The sequence below is a fragment of the Cynocephalus volans genome, chromosome 1, assembly GCF_027409185.1.
Source record: "Cynocephalus volans isolate mCynVol1 chromosome 1, mCynVol1.pri, whole genome shotgun sequence".
Lineage (NCBI taxonomy): Eukaryota > Metazoa > Chordata > Mammalia > Dermoptera > Cynocephalidae > Cynocephalus > Cynocephalus volans.
Window position 1 is genome coordinate 208,705,595 of NC_084460.1, and position 18,843 is coordinate 208,724,437.

An 18,843-nucleotide genomic window follows, 5' to 3' on the forward strand; every position below is an offset into this window, starting at 1 on the left:
TTATTATTCTTTTTCTTAATTTTGCTGTATAAAAATAGCTAAATAAACACTCACATTTCCCCCCAATGGGGCAATGCATTTATGTCACAATATTTTATTAAATAATTTGAGTGTTTATATCATTTTGCCTATGTACGTATTATTTATAATTGAGCAATATATAATACTATAAATACATTTCCTTTTATAAATAACTTTTTGATTTTCCTAGATTGATTATTGTCTTCATTTCAGTTTCTTTTTATTTTCTATGTACCTATCACTACTTGGACCTCCATGCAGAAGTATTAATCTCCTCTCAATATATTAAAATATATCAAGTAATCTGTTCATTTTCCACCATGGGACCCTCTGTTTTCTTTCTTTTTTCTTTTCTTTTATTTTTTTCCCCCCAGTCAGGGAAGATTTGCTTTTTGCCTGCTATACAGCTATTGATGAGGGAATTTATACCACTTTCTGGAAATTCTCTTCTCTCTTCAGAATTTGATGTCTGCTTTTGGATCTCATGCCTTTCTTTTCTTGGTCCTTTTTTCTATTGAGCTGATCCTTTAAGAGCTTTCAGGGTGAATAGGAGGCAAACTTTTCAAGACTTTGTATGTTTAATAAAAATGCTTTTACTCTATGCTCATTCTTGTTAGATAGTTTGGCTAGGTATAGAACTCTATGCTAGAAATGATTTTGTATTGCAATTTAAAAGTACTTATTCATTGCCTTTTAGCTACTGAAGTTGTTGTTAAAAAATCTAATGACATTCAAATTCCTCATCTTTGGCATGTGACCTTTTTGTTTTTGGAACGATCTGAATCAAACTCATTGTTAAGAAGGTAACCTTTTTCCTAAAGGTAATGTTTGAAATGAGATTCTGCTGTAAGGCCTATAAAATTGCTGCTTAAAGGTCTTAGGGAAGCTCCCCAACTACCTGATGAGCCTTGGTTACTCATCCAATCAAATAACGAGGCCCTAAAAAGCAGCTGTGATTCTTTTTGTGTATGGAAGGACAGGGTTTGTTTAGTGAGTGGCTTACTGTAGTAATTGGGTGTGGACTCAGCCGTTTCCTGGGAGATCCTCAGATGTCAATAAATTTACTCACTGAGATTTTTTTTTTTTTCTCCAGAGAGGAATTCTTCAATCTCCTATCTGGGGTGAAGGATAGGATAGGGGTTGGGAGGGTATGGAGCTATTTTATATAGCCATGAATAGTAAAGTTTATTATTGTTGTTAAATGTAAAGCATTTAGATGTTTGCCTGGAAAATAGTAAGTTATCAATAATTATTAGTTATCATTATAATATAGGAAATGGGATAATAATAGTATCTAGCTCATAGAGGAGTTGTGAGAATTCAAAGAGTTAGTGTAAGTCACTTTGCTGTGTCTAGAATCACAATCATTGCTAATGTATGTTGAGTGCTTGTCACATGCAGATACATCTCTAAGAGATTTATGTGAATTAAGTCGTTTAATCCTCATAACTCCTCCATGAGTTAGATACAATTATTAAAAATTCTGTAATTTAGGTGGTCTTATCCTGTTTCACAGAGAGATCAAGTCACTTGCTCAAGGTAACATATCTGTTAGATGGGTTTCAGCCTGGATGCCCTGCTCCATAGCTTCCCGATGCTATCCACAGATATGGACATTTTTAAGAATAAACAAAAGATTTAGATAGGGATGGGAGTGTTAAGACTCATGATTGCAAGTTGGAAGATAACTAGAACTGAGAAATGCTACTCATTCATGGGTGTCCTTGACTCTAGCCTTTCCAGCTTCCTTTAGCACCTCACTTCAGCCTTTCTACAGGTTCTTTCACTTCAGCCAAAATGCAGTGCAAATGCACAAACAGTTCCTTCAGTTCATGTTTCCCCTTAGCAGCCATCACTTCCTCTTCTCACTCTTCCATCCTGTTTCAATAGTGTCTCAATTGAGTTCACTTTTAATCCCACTGCCATCTGACTTCTGTCCTTATCCTTCTTTTAAAACAGCTGTTATCAAAAAGGACATTTTTCCTCTTTTATTTCTTGGTAGTATACTCTGCTGCCTTGGACATACTGATGGACTTCTCTGTCTCTCATTCCCCTAGCACCTTTCTGAGTTTTATTGCTTTCTCTCTCTCTTTTCTGTATTCCTCACAATCCAGTGACTTTTAAAAGTTGGTCTTGCTTCATCATCCCACTACTCTTTTAATTCTTTGCAATTTTGTTGGGTGATAGTACTCACTCTCCAAGTTTTGACTACTACTTGACGATGATAATTCTCTAAAATATATCATTGATCCTGATCTCTCTCCATCAACCATTGATCTAGGCAGCTTAAATCTTCATATAAATGTCTGCTGAATTAAGGTTTACTTAAAAAAATAAATAAAAAAACCCAGAAAATGTAAACTTGCTGTCCTACTTTGTTCTCCAGCCTCCCTTTCAACACCACTCTTCTGTCAGTCTTCCAAGCTGGAAATGTGGCAGCCATTGTGCATTTATATATTTTTTTTGACCCCTTCACATCAATTTAAAAGCAAGTCCTCCTGACTCACTTCCCAATCCATCTATTCTACTCTATTTCTAGTACTAGACCTTAATTCAGGGCTTTATTATCTCACATTTCAACTTGAGAGCAAAGTGGTATCTTATTCATTTTTATAACTTCAGTTCCTAGGATAGGAACATAATAAATGTTTGATAAGCATTAAACATAAGGAAGGTAGGAAGAAGGAAGGAAAGAAGGAAGACATCATAGAGACACTGTAAACCTTCCTACCCTTTCTTACATCTACAATGAATGGCTTGTTGTGTTACCAGACTCGAGGTCCACTTTTTCTGTTCTTTTTCTCTACACGGTCTCCAAACAGAGGCCATTTCCTACTTCTGAGATGTTCATAGTGCTATTCTTAAGTCTCCCTCTTCAAGATAGCTAATAAATGGAACCTACATTTTTAAAGATACTCTAAAGACAGCAATATAACCATTGAAATGACTGGGACCATTCATGCTAGCCTAGTTTTGTTCATTGTATTTTTAGTCTGTTCTCTTCAATTAGACTTGATAATCAGATTTTATAAAGCACCTAACACATGTTTCTTAAACTACCTATTTTTTTTTTAATTTCAGGATTGGAAACACAAAATCAGAAATTAAGATTCTAAGCATAGGCGGAGGTGCAGGTATGAATAACACATTTTAAAAATTTGTATTTCACTCCAAACATCATGCTGTGTGACAGCAATATTGTTCATTCTTTAGAAAAGCTATTTTTCTTTGCTTTTGGGAGAGATCAGCTTATTAAAACTAGCAATATCACTTCAACTAAAATTATTGCCTCATAGATTTATAGGGTTTAGGATATTAGCTTTCATTACTATCTGTAATGTTAGGTGTGACCTTCTTATTCTTTTTATAAATGGAAAAACATATAAGATAACTTTGAGGATAACTTTTATCCAAAATGATTTTTACGTGTTCACAGAAAGAGAAAATCTCATAAGTAATTCCTTAAGATGGTAACACTTAAAGCATTGTCCCAGGGACTAGTTACTGGTTTGCAAACTTTTATTGGTCCATGTGGAGATTAGAAACATGTACCGGAATGTAAATATATGCACAGCTCCCTTTATTGAGAAAGTCCCACTATGGGCAAAGAATATCCTTAATGACATAATTAATTTACACTCTTGAGGACCCACTCTTTGAGTGGCATTGGCCTAAACCATTCTCTTCCTCTGACTGAGTTCCAAAACTGACCTGTAAGCATCCAAAACACTCCCAAACTCTTTGTAAGCTTTTCTTAGTCTCACTATTCTTAGAGTCAGTGCTTTTATCTGAGGGGAAAATGAAAACTCTGGAAAAGCAGATTGACATGTGTTGCTCTGCTCCTAAAGAGCTGTGTGACCCTGTCTGAAACATAAGCTGCAGTTTGCTTTCCAGTAAAATGAGAACAATGAATTTTATCTTATAGGGTTTTACTGATAATATAGATAATGTTTACAAAGTGCTTAGAACATTGTTATTGCTCCTATAAAGTGAAGTCTGTTCCCTTCTGCAAAAATAAAACGAAACATTTCATCTCAAGATTTTGCCTCCTATCAAACTCTTGAATAGTGTTTGCTTTAGTTTTTAAATTGCTAGACATCTGGAAGTTTGAGTTACTGTATTAATATATAAAATATGTCTATAAATTATATATTATTTAGTTACTGTTTTGTTTTTTTGTGTTTTTTTTGTTTGTTTGTTTTGTTTTTGTCTGAATGATGGCATAGTAATGGTTACTGTTTGGTAACAAATGGACACTATCTTGCCACTTGTTACTTAGTGCCAAGTGGTAAACCCTTGAGTCTGTTAAGTATGTATTCTAGGGCCACATGAATGAGTTGAATTGTAGCCCATATGTACAACAGAGATGACGAAGAGCCAACTAATGAAATGGTATAGTTTTGATGTCATTATTTGTTTATTTTTCATAAAATACATTGTTATATGACATAATAAGGACTAATCCTTAACATCATTTACTTGACTATCATCTTTCACCAAAAAAATAGAAACCAACAAGGACAAATAATGGAGGTTATTGTCATGAATAGTACTATAAAAAGTGTTTAAGCTAAAATACTCTATTATTGCTTACTGATACTTTAAGCCCAAAGGATTATAATAGTGATGAATTGCCCAAAGAGTGTCATATTAATTCATTTAACCAAGACAGTCATTTCAAGTGTGTTTTTCATATTTGTTTCAGGACCAACAGGCAATTAGACTATCATTTGATAGTGTCACTTGTGCTTGAACAAGAAGAGAAGCACTACAAGGAAAAGTAATTAAAAGCAATCTCTATCATGGCCAAGTTAATTGACCTTTTAATATAAAGTTAATTGAATTTCTAATGCAAATTTATCCAGATGCTTATAAGCTACCTAGAGAAAGGAGCATTTGGCCTGCACAATGATTCTGTACATAAAGGTGCATATAGGAGCTAATATAGAAAACTTATCAAAATAAAGGGAGCAACAGTTGGAGTTCTTCTGACTGGGCCCTATATTGTACTAATAACAGACTCTGTCTTGGGGATAATATGAGTGCCCTTTAAGGTCACTCTTCACAAGAAACTGATTGGAAACATAAGAAAATCTCCAAGAGAAATTCCAGCTATCCATACCTAGCTTTCACTACCCACATAAGCTACATGTAATCAAAAGCAATGCATTTAAAATCCCTAGATCTTGTTGTCTTTGGCATGAAAGAGCAGCATTTTGAGGGGAGAGGACACTCCACTTCAGTTAGTTTGAATGTTCATATAGCAACTCGGAGATGGTTATCTAATAATGTCATTTTCTAACTACAAGCACTATGCAGAAAAATAATATGTTGCTATATGGAGAGAAACTTCCTATTCTTGCCTTAGAGAAATGTTCTCCTCAGATGTCCTATGATCTCCAGCATGCCTAAGAGTTATACATTATCCCATGGCTGGAGTGTCCCTCCACATCAGTTCCTGAACTCCAGCTCCTGGCAAATAAGGTCATTGGCCCTGTCCAGTACCTTGTACTCAGCTCTAATAATACATCTCATAGGATCTTAACTTACCAGCCTCTCTCTGGTTTCACTTCCTAAATTTTCTTTTTTTGGTTATCCAGACAGCTGCTGGTCACTCTCTGCATAAGTTTGGTGCAAATATTCTCTTTGCATTCATAATGGTGCTACTATTTCCACCACGATTGAAAAACATACCCAAAGTAAACAAACTAATATCCTCCTTAAATGAAATTGCTATTTCTCTACCACTTAGTGCTCATGTTCTTTGAGGGCCTATTTGATTTTCACCCTACCTATTAACCTCTTGTCTTTAGAAGCTGGTGTTTATGTGGAAAGAGTTTCCATAGTTTAAGAGAGGACATAAGGTTTTTGAAAAAGGTATTTGGCACTTCAGTTCAAAAGCGAAACAATTACTAAGGCTTCGAGCAATTCAAAAGAAAGAAAATTGAAAGCAAACTCTTTGGTCTTGTCTGTAAGTAATCTACCACATCAATAAAATACAGCTAATAAGCAGCATTATTACCGATAGATTATATATTCTAATATTAGGAAAATGTATGAAATGAATATGATAGAAACCCAATAAAAAGAAAGAGAGGAAATCAGGAGGAAAGCAAACCATGAACAGAAATACAGACCATGTAGCTTTTACAGAGCCTACATGGGGAGCTATAAAGATATGTGTGTTTACGTGTGCATGAGTCTGTGTGCTTTAGTGAAACACAGTGAGTAGCCAGAATTGCTTTATTCATATCATGTTAATTTCAGCTATTGTTTTTAGGTTTTGAAATGCATTACGTTCTAAATCTCACAGAATCCACTTTTTGGTCCATCTTCACTGATGCATTCGAAAGTTGAAACACCCAATGGAGTTTTATTATTATTCAACTTTTAATAAGTATTGTCATTATGCTAGATGGTACATGGAAAAAAAGAAATTCATATTCTTTTTGTTAAGGGAGATTACTATTAATTTACAGTGCATATATTTATGCCTGGAAAAATGTTCCAGAATGTAATAATAGGCAATGTGTTCTCGTTGCTTTGGGCTTTGCTTAAAGGAGAGTCATTTTATCTGTCCCGCTGTTCAGTTCTTATGTTTAAATTCCAGAAACTTTTATAAGGGTTAGACAGGACTATAATTCAACTAATCTCATTTTCCAGCCTTCTACTTCTATTTTTATAAACCTAGCATGTACCAACTCAATTGCTAGACCATATATAATATAATTGTATATATGTTTATAGATAATTTTTTAATCTGCTCAAGCAACTCACATATGAGACATGGGTGTTATAAATCCCCTCACAATTTTTTGAAAATAATTTTGCTGACATATGTTGAGAGCATATGTCAGCAAAAAATAAGTGGTTTTCTTATTCTGAAACATACAGAAACCAGTATTCCTACAGAGGTTAAAAAATAAAGAGAATTTAGAGACCATCAACACCTTCACTCAACAAGAAAACTGAACACCATCAAGGGAGAAAAAAAAACTAGTTCTTTTGACTTCAGTCCAGTCCAGCAAATTGTACTAAATAGATATAAAAGTTAATTATTACTTGATAAAGGAGAGATTAGGCACTTGGTAATTATCAGCTATTTGAAAATCTAATTTTATCTGATTATTAATCTGATCTTTCATAAAGGACATGTTAAGGTGACACAGAAGTTTAATGCTTTAAGCTAGTTGGACAGCAGTGGGTAGAATGAATTCAATTAAGTAATGACTGGAAGAGCCATTTTGTCAAGTTTAGATACCCAGAAGTGACAGGAAGCAAAGGTTAATGTTTTCCAATAATCGAGAGTAAGCCAATAGTCTTGATCAATGAAGTAGGACTAATTGCGGAAAAATAGGGAATTTGGGGATTTTTGCCTAGAAAAAAAGAATTTGAGTACTCTTTTTGCTGTCTTCAAATATTTCCTGTTGAACAAACTACAGAATATTTGCCCCCCAAGGGCCAGTGGTTGAAAGTTCCAGAGAGTCATTTCTCGGTTCAGTATAAGAACTTGTTAATGATCAAACCTGTACAAAAATGGAAACTAATTTTCATTTTTTGGAAGGTAAAGAGTTATCTGTTACTCTAGAGCATCAGCATAGGCTGGAAAAATACTTTTCAGACATGCTATAGAAGGGACTCAGGAATTGATGTCTTGGGTGTTTGGGTCATTAAAGGTGCTTTCAGTCTTGAAAACCTATGGTTTTATAAGTAAATTGCCAGAAACAGATAGGAATTTCTCCAGAGTGATGTGGCTGTCACTATGTTTGGTTATATGGAGGAAGTGGTATTCTTCAAGGGTATTTCAAAAAGTTTATGGAAAAATAAAATTAAAGATAATATGGGGCTTCTAGACACAGATAATTTTTAGAATAGATTTTAATTGCTTATAACTTAAATGAGTAAGAATTTGTTTACTTCTATGCAGCATTATAGTAGTTATTTCATTATTAGGAGGATATAGACTCTAGTGACACACTAATCTATAGGATTTAGGACTGTCTCCTTTAGATAACCAGTTTGTGTGTCTCACATATAAACTATTGTTAAAGGCATTTATAATTATATGATTAAAAGTAAACTAATCTCCATATATAATTTTACCAAAATAGTTTACCACATTGTATTTCATTTTAAAACTTTCGGTGAACATGGAAGTATCATTAAGGACAGATACATTACAGATTTCAGAGAATGGTACATAATGCTATAACATTGGAGTCATTGTCATTAAAAGCAGAGTAAACAAGATTATTTTGGCTGATTCAATAAGGCTTGAAACAAAAAACAAGGTATAATGAGCAGAGTGAAGACAAAACTATCATTATTTGCAGATTAAATGACTGTGTACTTAGAAAAGCAAATAAACACAGTTGTAAAGTCTTAGAATTAATCGGAATGCAGCAATGGCCTGATACAGGTAAAATAATTAAAAAAAAAAAAAACAATATGGTAGATCCTCATTCTTTTTTTGTTGTTATTAACATTTGAGTGTTTTCCATTCCCAGTTTTACTTATAATCTACTTGAAATTCCATGGTATGTGTTTATCTGTAATTTTGCTGAAGAACAAGTTTGTATCTTGCTAGTTCTTGTGCCAGTTTGGTACACAGTCTTGTAATTAATGAATAAGTTTCTGCTTGACATTCATATTGAATAAAACTTTGCACGTTTATGCAGATATTCATGCAACTCTGGTGTAGGAAGTGTGTTTTCAACTTCATTTTATAGATGGTGAACCTAGTAACATATGCCACAAGGGGTTTGGGGATTGTAGAGATTGGTTGGGGTCAATGTCCTGGGTCTCCTTTAGCTTTGTCTCTATTCACAATAACAAACTGAGAGAAATGATGAAAAACTATTTGGTTAGTTAGCTGATAATATATTTCATTAAAATATAAAAATGTCTATTTGAAGAAAAGTTCAAATATTCCCTTTGAACAATTCAAGAAGATTTAAAAAGCCAATAATATACAATACTGATGAGGTTACAGTGATTGAAAACTTTCATTTATAAAAGATAAGGATATGAAATGAAATATAATTTTCCTGAAAGTAATTTGGCATCGTGGATAAGAACAGTTCTGATTTTCATCTAATACACACTGGTCTGGCCATGCTGGTTGTTAAACTATTGAAATACTTGCTAAATAGACACTCCCCTGCCATCCCATCACAGTCCCAGATGTTGCTTCAGTAACTCCTCCTGGACATCCTCCCCACACCAGTACCTCAACTCCAATGGCTCCAGCAATTGGGCTGGTCTTGCCTGCCCAGAAGGGCATCTAAGACTGTGCTACATTTCTTCAGCCTGCATTCTTTCTGAGCAGCTTGCACTCTTGTCTTTAGGCTTGTTTTGTTGTTGATGTTTTTAAATATGATCACAGATCAAGAGGATCATTCTAATCATTAATTCTAGTTATTGGAATTAACCTGAAAAAATTAAGACTTTAGCACAAAAATTTGTGGTTTATTGTTAGGTACCTCATAATAGCAAAATATCTAAAACTAACTATGTATTAAACTAATACTTTTCTTCTAAGGTCTGGAAGAAGAAAAGAATGCCTACTTTCCCCAGTCTTATTCAACATAATGCTGGAAGTACTAGCCAGCACAGTAAGGCAAGAGAAAGCAATACAGGCCATCCAAACTGGAATGGAAGAAGTCAGACTATCCCTATTTGAAGATGACATGATCATATAGATAGAAAACCCAAAAGATTCGACCAAAAAATTACTAGAACTAATGAATGAATTCAGTATAGTAGCAGTATACAAAATCAACACACAAAAATCAAATCAGTAGCCTTTTAGACACCAATAACAAAATAGCTGAAGAAGAAATCAGGAAAGTTATCCCATTCACAACAGCTCCCACCAGAGAGAGAGAGAGAGAGAGAGAGAGAGAAAGAGAGAGAGAGACTGTACCTTTGGGCTGGCCAGTTAGCTCATTTGGTTAGAGAGCAGCCTCACAAGACCAAGGTCACAGGTTTGGATCCCCACACTAGCCAGCTGCCAGAAACAAACAAACAAACAAAAAAACCCAGCTACCAATAAAATGAAATACCTAGGAGTAAATTTAACCAAGGAGGTGAAAGACCTTTACAATGCAAACTGCAAAACATTGGTGAAAAAATGGTAAAGGACGCAAATAAATGGAAAGATATTTCATGTTCATGGGTTGAAGAATTAAAATTATCAAAATGTTCATATTACCCAAAAGAATCTACACATTCAACACAATGCCTATCAAAATACCAATGACATTCTTCACAGAAATAGAAAAAAAGATCTTGAACAAAAAGAACAAAGTTGGAGGCATCACAGTTCCTGACTTTAAAATATACTGTAAAGCTGCAGTAACCAAAACAGCATGGTACTGACATAAAAACAGCAAATAGACTAATGAAACAGAATAGAGAGGACAGAAATAAACCCACACACTTACAGCCACCTGATATTCAGTAAAGGATATGCTAAAGATATGCAGTGGGGAAAGCACAGCCTCTTCAAAAAATGATGCTGGGAAAACAGGATGTCCACATGCAGAAGATTGAAACTAGACTCCTATCTCTCACCATACACAAAAATCAAAACAAAATGAATTAAAGGTCTAAATTTAAGACCCAAAACTATGAAACTACTAGAAGAAAACATAAGGGAAATGCTACACAAAAGGGGAGCAGGCAGTGATTTTCCAAGCAAGGCTACAAGGGCACAGGCAACTAAAGCAAAAATACACAAATAGGACATCAAACTAAAAAGTTTCTGCACATCAAGCAACACTGTCAACAAAGTGAAGAGACAACCTACAGAATGGGAGAAAGTGTTTGCTATCTACACATCAGACATAATATTGACACATATTCTAATATCCAGAATATAGAAAGAACTCAAAAAACTCAACAGTAAAAAACTAAATAACCCAATTAAAAAATGGGCAAAGTACCTGAATAGACATTTCTCAAAAGAAGACATACAAACGGCCAACAGATACATGAAAAAATGATCATCAGTACTAATCACCAGGGAAATGCAAATTAAAACCACAACGAGATATCATCTCACCCCAGTTAGGATGGCTATTATCAACAAGACAGAAAATGAAAATTATTGGTGAGAATGCAGAAAAAAGGGAACTCTCCTATGTTGTTGGTGGGAGTATAATTGGTACAACCATTATGTAAAACAGTATGGAGGCTCCTCAGAGAACTAAAAATAGATCTACCTTTTGATCAGCTATATAGCTGCAGGGTATATACCCAAAGGAAATGAAATCAATATATCAAAAAGACATCTGCACTCCCATGTTCATCTCAACACTATTCACAGTAGCTAAGAGATTGAATCAACCTAAATGCCCATCAGCAGATGAATAGATAAAACAACTGTGGTATATGTACACAAAGGAATACTATTCAGTGATAAAAAGAAATGATATCCTGTCATTTGCATCAGCATTGATGGGACTGGAAACCATCATGTTAAGAGAAGTAAGTCAGGCACAGAAAGACAAATAACACGTTGTGTCACTCATCATAAGTGGAATCTATAAAAAATAAACAATAACTGGTTCTCATAGAAGTAAAGAGTAGAATAATAGTTACCAGAGGCCAGGAGGGGAGAGGGGGTGGGAGATAGGGAGAGGTGATAGACAATGGGTACAAAACTATACTATCTACCCTAAGTGAATCATTGTACAGTATATGCAGGAGGTGAAAGTACACACTGTACCCCATAAATATGTACAAGTAAATGTTAAAATAAAAAACAAAAACAAAAAAACCTATTAGTTTTATATATATATGTAGTATACTTAGTTTGTGTATATGTAAAACAAACTATATATAAAATATACTTCCATATATATGTATTCATATATATTCTCATATGTAAGTGTATACATAAAGTACAAACATAAATGTATTTTATATAAATATATACTTTTATTTATATTATGTATATATGAAAAGTTAATAATTAAATCAATTATTCCACATATCCATTTAAGGTAATATAGTATTGCAACTACAAATAACACATTCAAGTAAATTTTGATATATTCATGGTTAAAGTCTTAAGTGAGAAAAGCAACGTAATTCATATACATCATGAGCTCTTTAGTGGGTACACTAAAGAAAATTATTTGCTTGAAGGAAAAAAGAAAAGCTTAGGAGGAAATAAACCAAAATGTTAACTTTTGCTTTCTCTAGCAGTGAAATGTTTATTTTCTACTTTATACCTTTCTCTATGTCTCAAGCTTTCTACAGTATTAATTTTATAGCCAGGGATGGGAAAAATAAACTCAAATGAAAATTTAATTTTATACATGAGAGGTAATGCTAAGGACTGAACTCACTGGCTTCTCTTGCATTTCCCTTGGCTAAGTGGCTGAAGCCCAAAGCACCGGTCCAACACGTTTTCATCACAAATTTCCTTCAGAAGATTTCCATTCAACTGTAATAGTAATATACCTGCACAAATACATTAAGAACAGTCCCAGTGATGTTGCAGACTTTGGAGCTTTTCTTCAGAGCTCATAGATGTTCCTGTGCCTGGCTCCAAGTACATGTCAGCCACAGTGACGGTGAGGACGGTATTGATCGAGAAGATGGTGTTTGTCCTCTGTTTCCTTAGGTACTTGATGTTTTTTCCATTGGTTCCCTGAATTTTACAACACAACGATGCAGGCTCGCAGTCTCTTTCCTCACATTAAGTTCTAAATGACTAAGAATGTTGATTTGTGTTTTAACCACTATTTATGTGGCAGGCTACTGGAGGAAGCCCAGATGAGACAGAGAAAGAGAGGGAAAGAGACCTAGCCTGGGTGAAACCACAACAATCACATGATTATCTCGGATTACCCTTGCCAGTTCAACTAGTTTCATTTTATAAATCCTGTCTTTGGGCTTAAAGAAGGTAGGGAAAGTACTTTCTTAAGAGTAACTGAGTATAACTTTTAAACATTACCGTACTGTAGGTATGGAATTCACCCCTCTTTCTATGCATATGCTGAAGTAGAATTCAAGTGTCTATATAAGTTTAAAATTTAAAAATTAAAAATTAGGCAAAATTCAGTCTTTTCTGAATTGTCCGTCAAATGTGTCTACACTTCAACGTTTGACACTTTTTGAAACAGTGTCTCCGAGTCTATTTCGTGGAACATTTTGGTTGCATCCCTTTTCTTAGGCTTCCTGAGACTGCAAAGCTTTCAGGCTGTAGAGTTTCTGGGCCAAGGGCCAAAAGACACATGAAAGCAAGTGGCCATGCCCTTTTGACTCAGAAATTATGTTTATAATCCCCTTCCTGAGACCCTATGGCTATTTTAATATTTTATTCTCCTTTTTCCCACATTGACAGAACTGCTTCAATACTGAGGCACCCAGGAAAAAGAAAAGTGACAGAGAAAGAGAGAGCAAAGGAAAAGAAAGACTCTTGTCAAGGATCTTCTGTCTTTCACACTGCACCTCAAAATCAGATTGTGTTTGATCTGGTTGCAACCCATATCTGAAATGATTTTTCTTCAGCAAGCACAGAGTTATTTAGGCCATCTTTCCTCCTAGAAACAATTTTTTTTTTCTGATGTTCTAGAAGAGGGAACAAGGATGATAATAATCTTAATGCAACATGTAATAGAATGAATTTTTTCCTGCTGATAGTCTAAAGAATTCACATATATTTTGATATGAGAAATGAAGCAAGAATAGAGTGAAATCGAATGGCAGGAAAAATTGCCACAGTCTTTAATCCTCTGTTTTCTTACCTGCAGATTTTTTCATTTGGGGAAGCTCCAGGGTTCTCAAGCTGGGATTTGTGTTTTATTTTATGTAGGATCAGTCAGAAGGACAAGCCAGACATCATGAATACATGATGAGTGCTCTTCTAAGTTGTCATTTTATTGCAGACCTGCCCATTTAGAGAGGCAAAAATCTTCATTTCCCTTGTTTCTGTTCTCCTTCAGGCTTCTTTTAAATGTCACCCTCTCCATGAAGCTTGCTTGACAATCCAGCTGAAAATTACAAAGCCCTCATACCCTGGTTTCCCCTCATTCTTTTTTCTTTAGTTTTCTCCATCAAACTTACCATTGATACAAGTTGGATGTTTTTGCCTGTTTTGTTCATTGCCTTATCTCCAGTGATTAGAACCTGGCATTTAGTTTGTTGAACTGATGTATAATGGCTTCAATTTATTTAGTAATTACTATATACCATGAACTCTGGTAAGTGATCTCCATATAATACCTCTAACTCTCACAGTGACCCTATAATATAAGCCATATTAGTCCTAATTTACAGATATGCAGTTTAAAGGACAGAGAGATTAACAAATTTGAATAAAATAATTCTGGTGAATACTGAGTTTGAGCTCAGTTTTGTTTCTCTGTAGCCCCTTAATTTTTCCTTTTCACATTTTTTCCCCATTTTTAACTAAATGACCTTGGATTTTAAACAAAAATGCACCGTTACTCTGCTATCTCATTAAATGTATCCTTGAAGTTCAGGGAGTAGAGAAAAGTTGTCTGGGAAATGAGACACGCTCTTTCCTTCCTTTTGAACTTTTTATAAGTTCCACTGTCAAAGATCTCAATTATGTGTCCCTTGATAAATAAAGGCATGCTGAATTTAAAATATGGCTTGTATGAAACAAGATATTATAATCACAAACATATCTGACTTTAAAATTAAGTAAAACACTCAACAGAGCCCAGAAAGGAGACATGAGAATTGAGTTCACAGTTGCAGCAGATTTGAGGGACAGGGTGATTCAAAGGATAGAAATTTGCAGGGAAGGAGATTTTTAAATTTGGTTATCATTTAACTTTCCAAATCAAAAAGTCAGCATATTCTGTTTGATAGAAAATAATACAGGAGTGAAAAGAACAGAAGAAAATTCACAATCCAGTCTATTAGAAAACAACTTTTAATTGATTAAAATTTATTAACATTTAAAGTAATTTATAGCCAGATAGCTTCCAAACATTTACTAATTAAAATAGTTTTCAATAAAAGTTGTTTTCACCCCCTTAATATGCTATAATAACATAAACCTCCTAAGTACTACATATTTTGGAAGAATCAAAAGGAGCTAAGCTTTTTGAGGACCTTTTATTTTCTGGCACATTACTAGGCTCTTCACATGTGTCATCATGTTTTATTCTCATAGCAAGTCTGTGGGGCTTCATTTATAAATGAAGAAGTGCAGCATTAGATATTTTGAAACTCAGATGGTTTAAGATGCATATCATCAGATAATAGATGGTAGGAGTGAGATCCAAGCCCTGGTCTAATTTTCCCTAAAGTCCACAGTATTCCCTTATATCACAAAACCTCAACCATAAATAGGCTGATCCTGCATAGTTGGTCATAATTATGCTAGAGAAAGTTCTAGAATCTAAAGTAAGTGATTCAAAACCTGGAAGAGAACAATAGGATACACAGACTAGCACAAGGGTTATCTCCTCTATGAAGTATGTACTGCTCTCCTCCGTAGCCTCTAGGAAAGGGGGAGACCTTCCTCACTACAGCCAATAACTCTGCCTTGGTTCCATCACTGTTGGCTCTACAGAGTGTTATGATGACTTGTAATAATTTATTGCACCTAATATGTTATATATCTTCCATTACCATCTCCTCTCTACTGTATATTTTGTATGATATATACTGTAGAGGAGGACATTTTTTTTTTTCCCTCAACTTTCATGACTTCTTAGTTGGGATGGACCCCTGTAACAAAAGACAGATTAACAAGAGAAAAGCAAGCATTTCTTAACATATGCAGTGCTCATCACATGAGAGAAACCTCAATGAAAAGTAACTCAAAGCAGGGCTGATTTAAAACTCTGGCTTACAGAGCACTTTCAACAAAGAACAATGCATTTGTGGGGAAATGACAGGATGAAGGAAAATAGTTTTAGGCTTCCAAGGGCAGGAAACTATAGGACGGTATGTATAAGAGAGGAAAAAGAAGAATAAGCTTTGTTTGCAGATTCCTCTGATGCTGTCCCTGGGCTGAGAAGAATCTAGAGTTGTCTACAGGAAAAGAAAATTTACATTCTGCCATTAGGCAGAAAAGTGGGAGGATGGGTGGATAGGGAGAGGCTTTCCTTCATTTGCTGCTTCTTAAATGCCTTTAGCTCAAAAATAATTTTTGTGTTAAAGAGGCATATGCCAGGGTGACATATTCTGGTTTTCCTCGATATTTTACTCATTTTCATGCTTTTTCTCCTGAGATTCTCTCAACACTCACTTACATTGCTAGGTATACATCTAATCAGGGGATCCAGCTGTTACAGAACACGGAGTGCTGTGCTTCCACTCCAATTTTTCTGTCTTACGGTTTGCCTCCAAATCCCTTCTATTTCCAGTAATGAAATTATGAACATCATGGTACAGTATCTCCTTATTGGTCTGTGTGAGAATTTCTTTGAGTTATGTGTTCATGTTATATTCCTATTCAGAATTCCTGGGTCATGGGTTATTCATATATGAAGGGTCATCAAAAAGTTCGTGGAAAAATTTGTATTGTCTTTTAATTCTATTTTTCCATGAACTTTTTGATTTGAATTTGATTACATTTTTTATTTAATTTGAATAAGTATTACCAAATCAGTCTTTGTAATGACTGCACCAGTCTATATTCTTACCAGCCTCAAGGAAATTTCCTCTATCTGAACATCCCAGACAGCACTTAGCATTCTCTAGCTTTCTGATTTTTTGCAAGTCTGATAAGCATAAAGTGATATTGTATTGCCATTTTAATATTCATCTCTGATTGTTAATGAGATTGAGCAATTATCAATGGCCTTATTAATTTTTTTTTTAAAATTATCTTTATAAACTCAACACTTTGGGCATTTCCTTGCATTTGATGGATCCTTAGTAGATGCATGATTGAAAGAAAGGCATTAGAGCATGAAAAATTCCCAAACTAGTCTCTGGGTTTGATCAAATAATTTTTGATTTTTTTTTTTGTTATCTCAAAATCTGAATAACAAATAGCTATCGGGACTAAATTTTTGAACTAATTAGCTATATTAACCAGTTGCTGTGATTTTATGGTTGAAGATTGTTTTTAAGTTTGATATAGGGAAATTAAACTAAAGAAATCTACAAAAATCAAAATTTTAAAATGTTGCCCTGTGGCATAAGGAATGAATGTGTTATATTTTCTCATTTTATGAATGAGGAAATCAGGTCACGAGAGATTTAAATACCCCATTAAAGTTATGCAGAAATCTGGTAGCACTGTAAGGAAAAATGAAAAGGATCAGACCATTTGGCTAGGTGTGAGTGAAATATAATCATTGTGAGATTAATAAAAGATTTGATACCCTAGCACTAGTGACACCAAGTTCTACAGTCTTTCTCTGAATAGTAGCAAATAAATGTTACCATTTTATAATAACTAAAAGAATAGAGAATAGATAGAAGAGGTGTAACACGTAAGACTCTTATCCTCTGATTATCTGTCTAAAATATACACAGTCAAAATGTGTGTGTAATGCCATAGGAACCAAAAAAAAAAAAAAAACCACCGTAAATTAAGAATTTACAAAACCACTCTAACTCCATTCCTTTACTGCCTTGGGCTCTCAGATGACAAACACATACATCCATCAATGATGGAAGTAGAAGAAGTGTATGTTCAACTCAAAAACATATCCTAAGAATAGGATTTCACACAATGTGCCTGCTAAGAACAGGGTCTTGGCGGAGCTTGTTCTAGGGATTTCCTTCCAGCCTATCTTTATATCTTACCCTTTAAAAATACTTTTTTTTTGTCATAACTAAACACCTAGAAAACCTATTTTTCCAAGTTGTGACTTCCCTTTTTACTACATACATTTTTTCTTCCAGTCATCCACGTAATTATTTTACTAGTAGCAGTCTGTAGGTCTGTCCATGCATTCATGCATCTATCTAACCAGTCATCTACCTACTTATCCATATTTTTAAGGAATAAAAGTTTTATTTTATACCTTCTTTACTAGTGTACTTACGCAGAACAGAAAGTCTCCAACTTAGAAGACCAGTCCTATGAGTCACCAGATAAAGGTTATGTGTGATCTAAGATGTGGTCACATCTTCAGTGTACTAACATTTACTATAGTGCAGCCATGCCTTATAAAATCAAATATATATGATTTTATAAAATCAAATATATTCAACCCATATGTGAGAGAAAAATTAATGCAATCACTTTTTAAAATATGTTTAATTAGATACTTAATGGTTAAGATGGTACTAACCTTAAAAGGTAATTATTGTGAAGAGGTTAAATAATTACAGTAAGCTAAATGCCAATTGTTGCTAATGTGCATTGTTTCATGTTTGGCTATACATGCCTTAGGATAGTTATTTGTGTGTAAAAGAATAACTGGAACCAATTCAGAACTGCACCTATTTCATAGTGCAGAGTTTTTTGTTGTTTTGTTTTTGGTGGGATGGTGATAAGAAGATGTAATAGTCAGGGTTCTCCAGAAAAACAAACCAATAGGATATGTGTATACATACATAAAATTGGGAATTTACTCACATGATTATGGAGGCTGAGAAGCCTCAAGATCTGCAGTTGGCAGACTGGAGACCCAGAAGAACCAGTGGTATAACCTCCAGTCCGAAAGCCAGAAGATTTGAAATCCAAGAAGAGCCAATGTTTCAGTCTGAGTCAGAAAGTTTGAAAGGACCAGTGTCCCAGCTCAAGCTGTTATATTCTGGTTTTCAATTGATTGGATGAGGCCCACCCATATTAGGGAGGGCAGTCTGCTTTAATCAATCTACCAAATCTAATGTTAATCTTATCCAGAAACACCCTCACAGACACAC

General features: G+C 34.5%; 1 protein-coding gene across 1 annotated transcript in view; it reads left to right on the forward strand.

Moving 5' to 3' along the window:
• The window catches only part of HNMT (histamine N-methyltransferase), a 40,245-nt gene that overhangs the window by 2,201 nt on the left and 19,201 nt on the right, over positions 1-18,843 (forward strand). Inside the window, exon 2 of the mRNA XM_063112297.1 lies at positions 3,103-3,155. Within this exon, the coding sequence (XP_062968367.1) occupies positions 3,103-3,155 (53 nt within the window). The remainder of the gene's footprint in view (positions 1-3,102; positions 3,156-18,843) is intronic.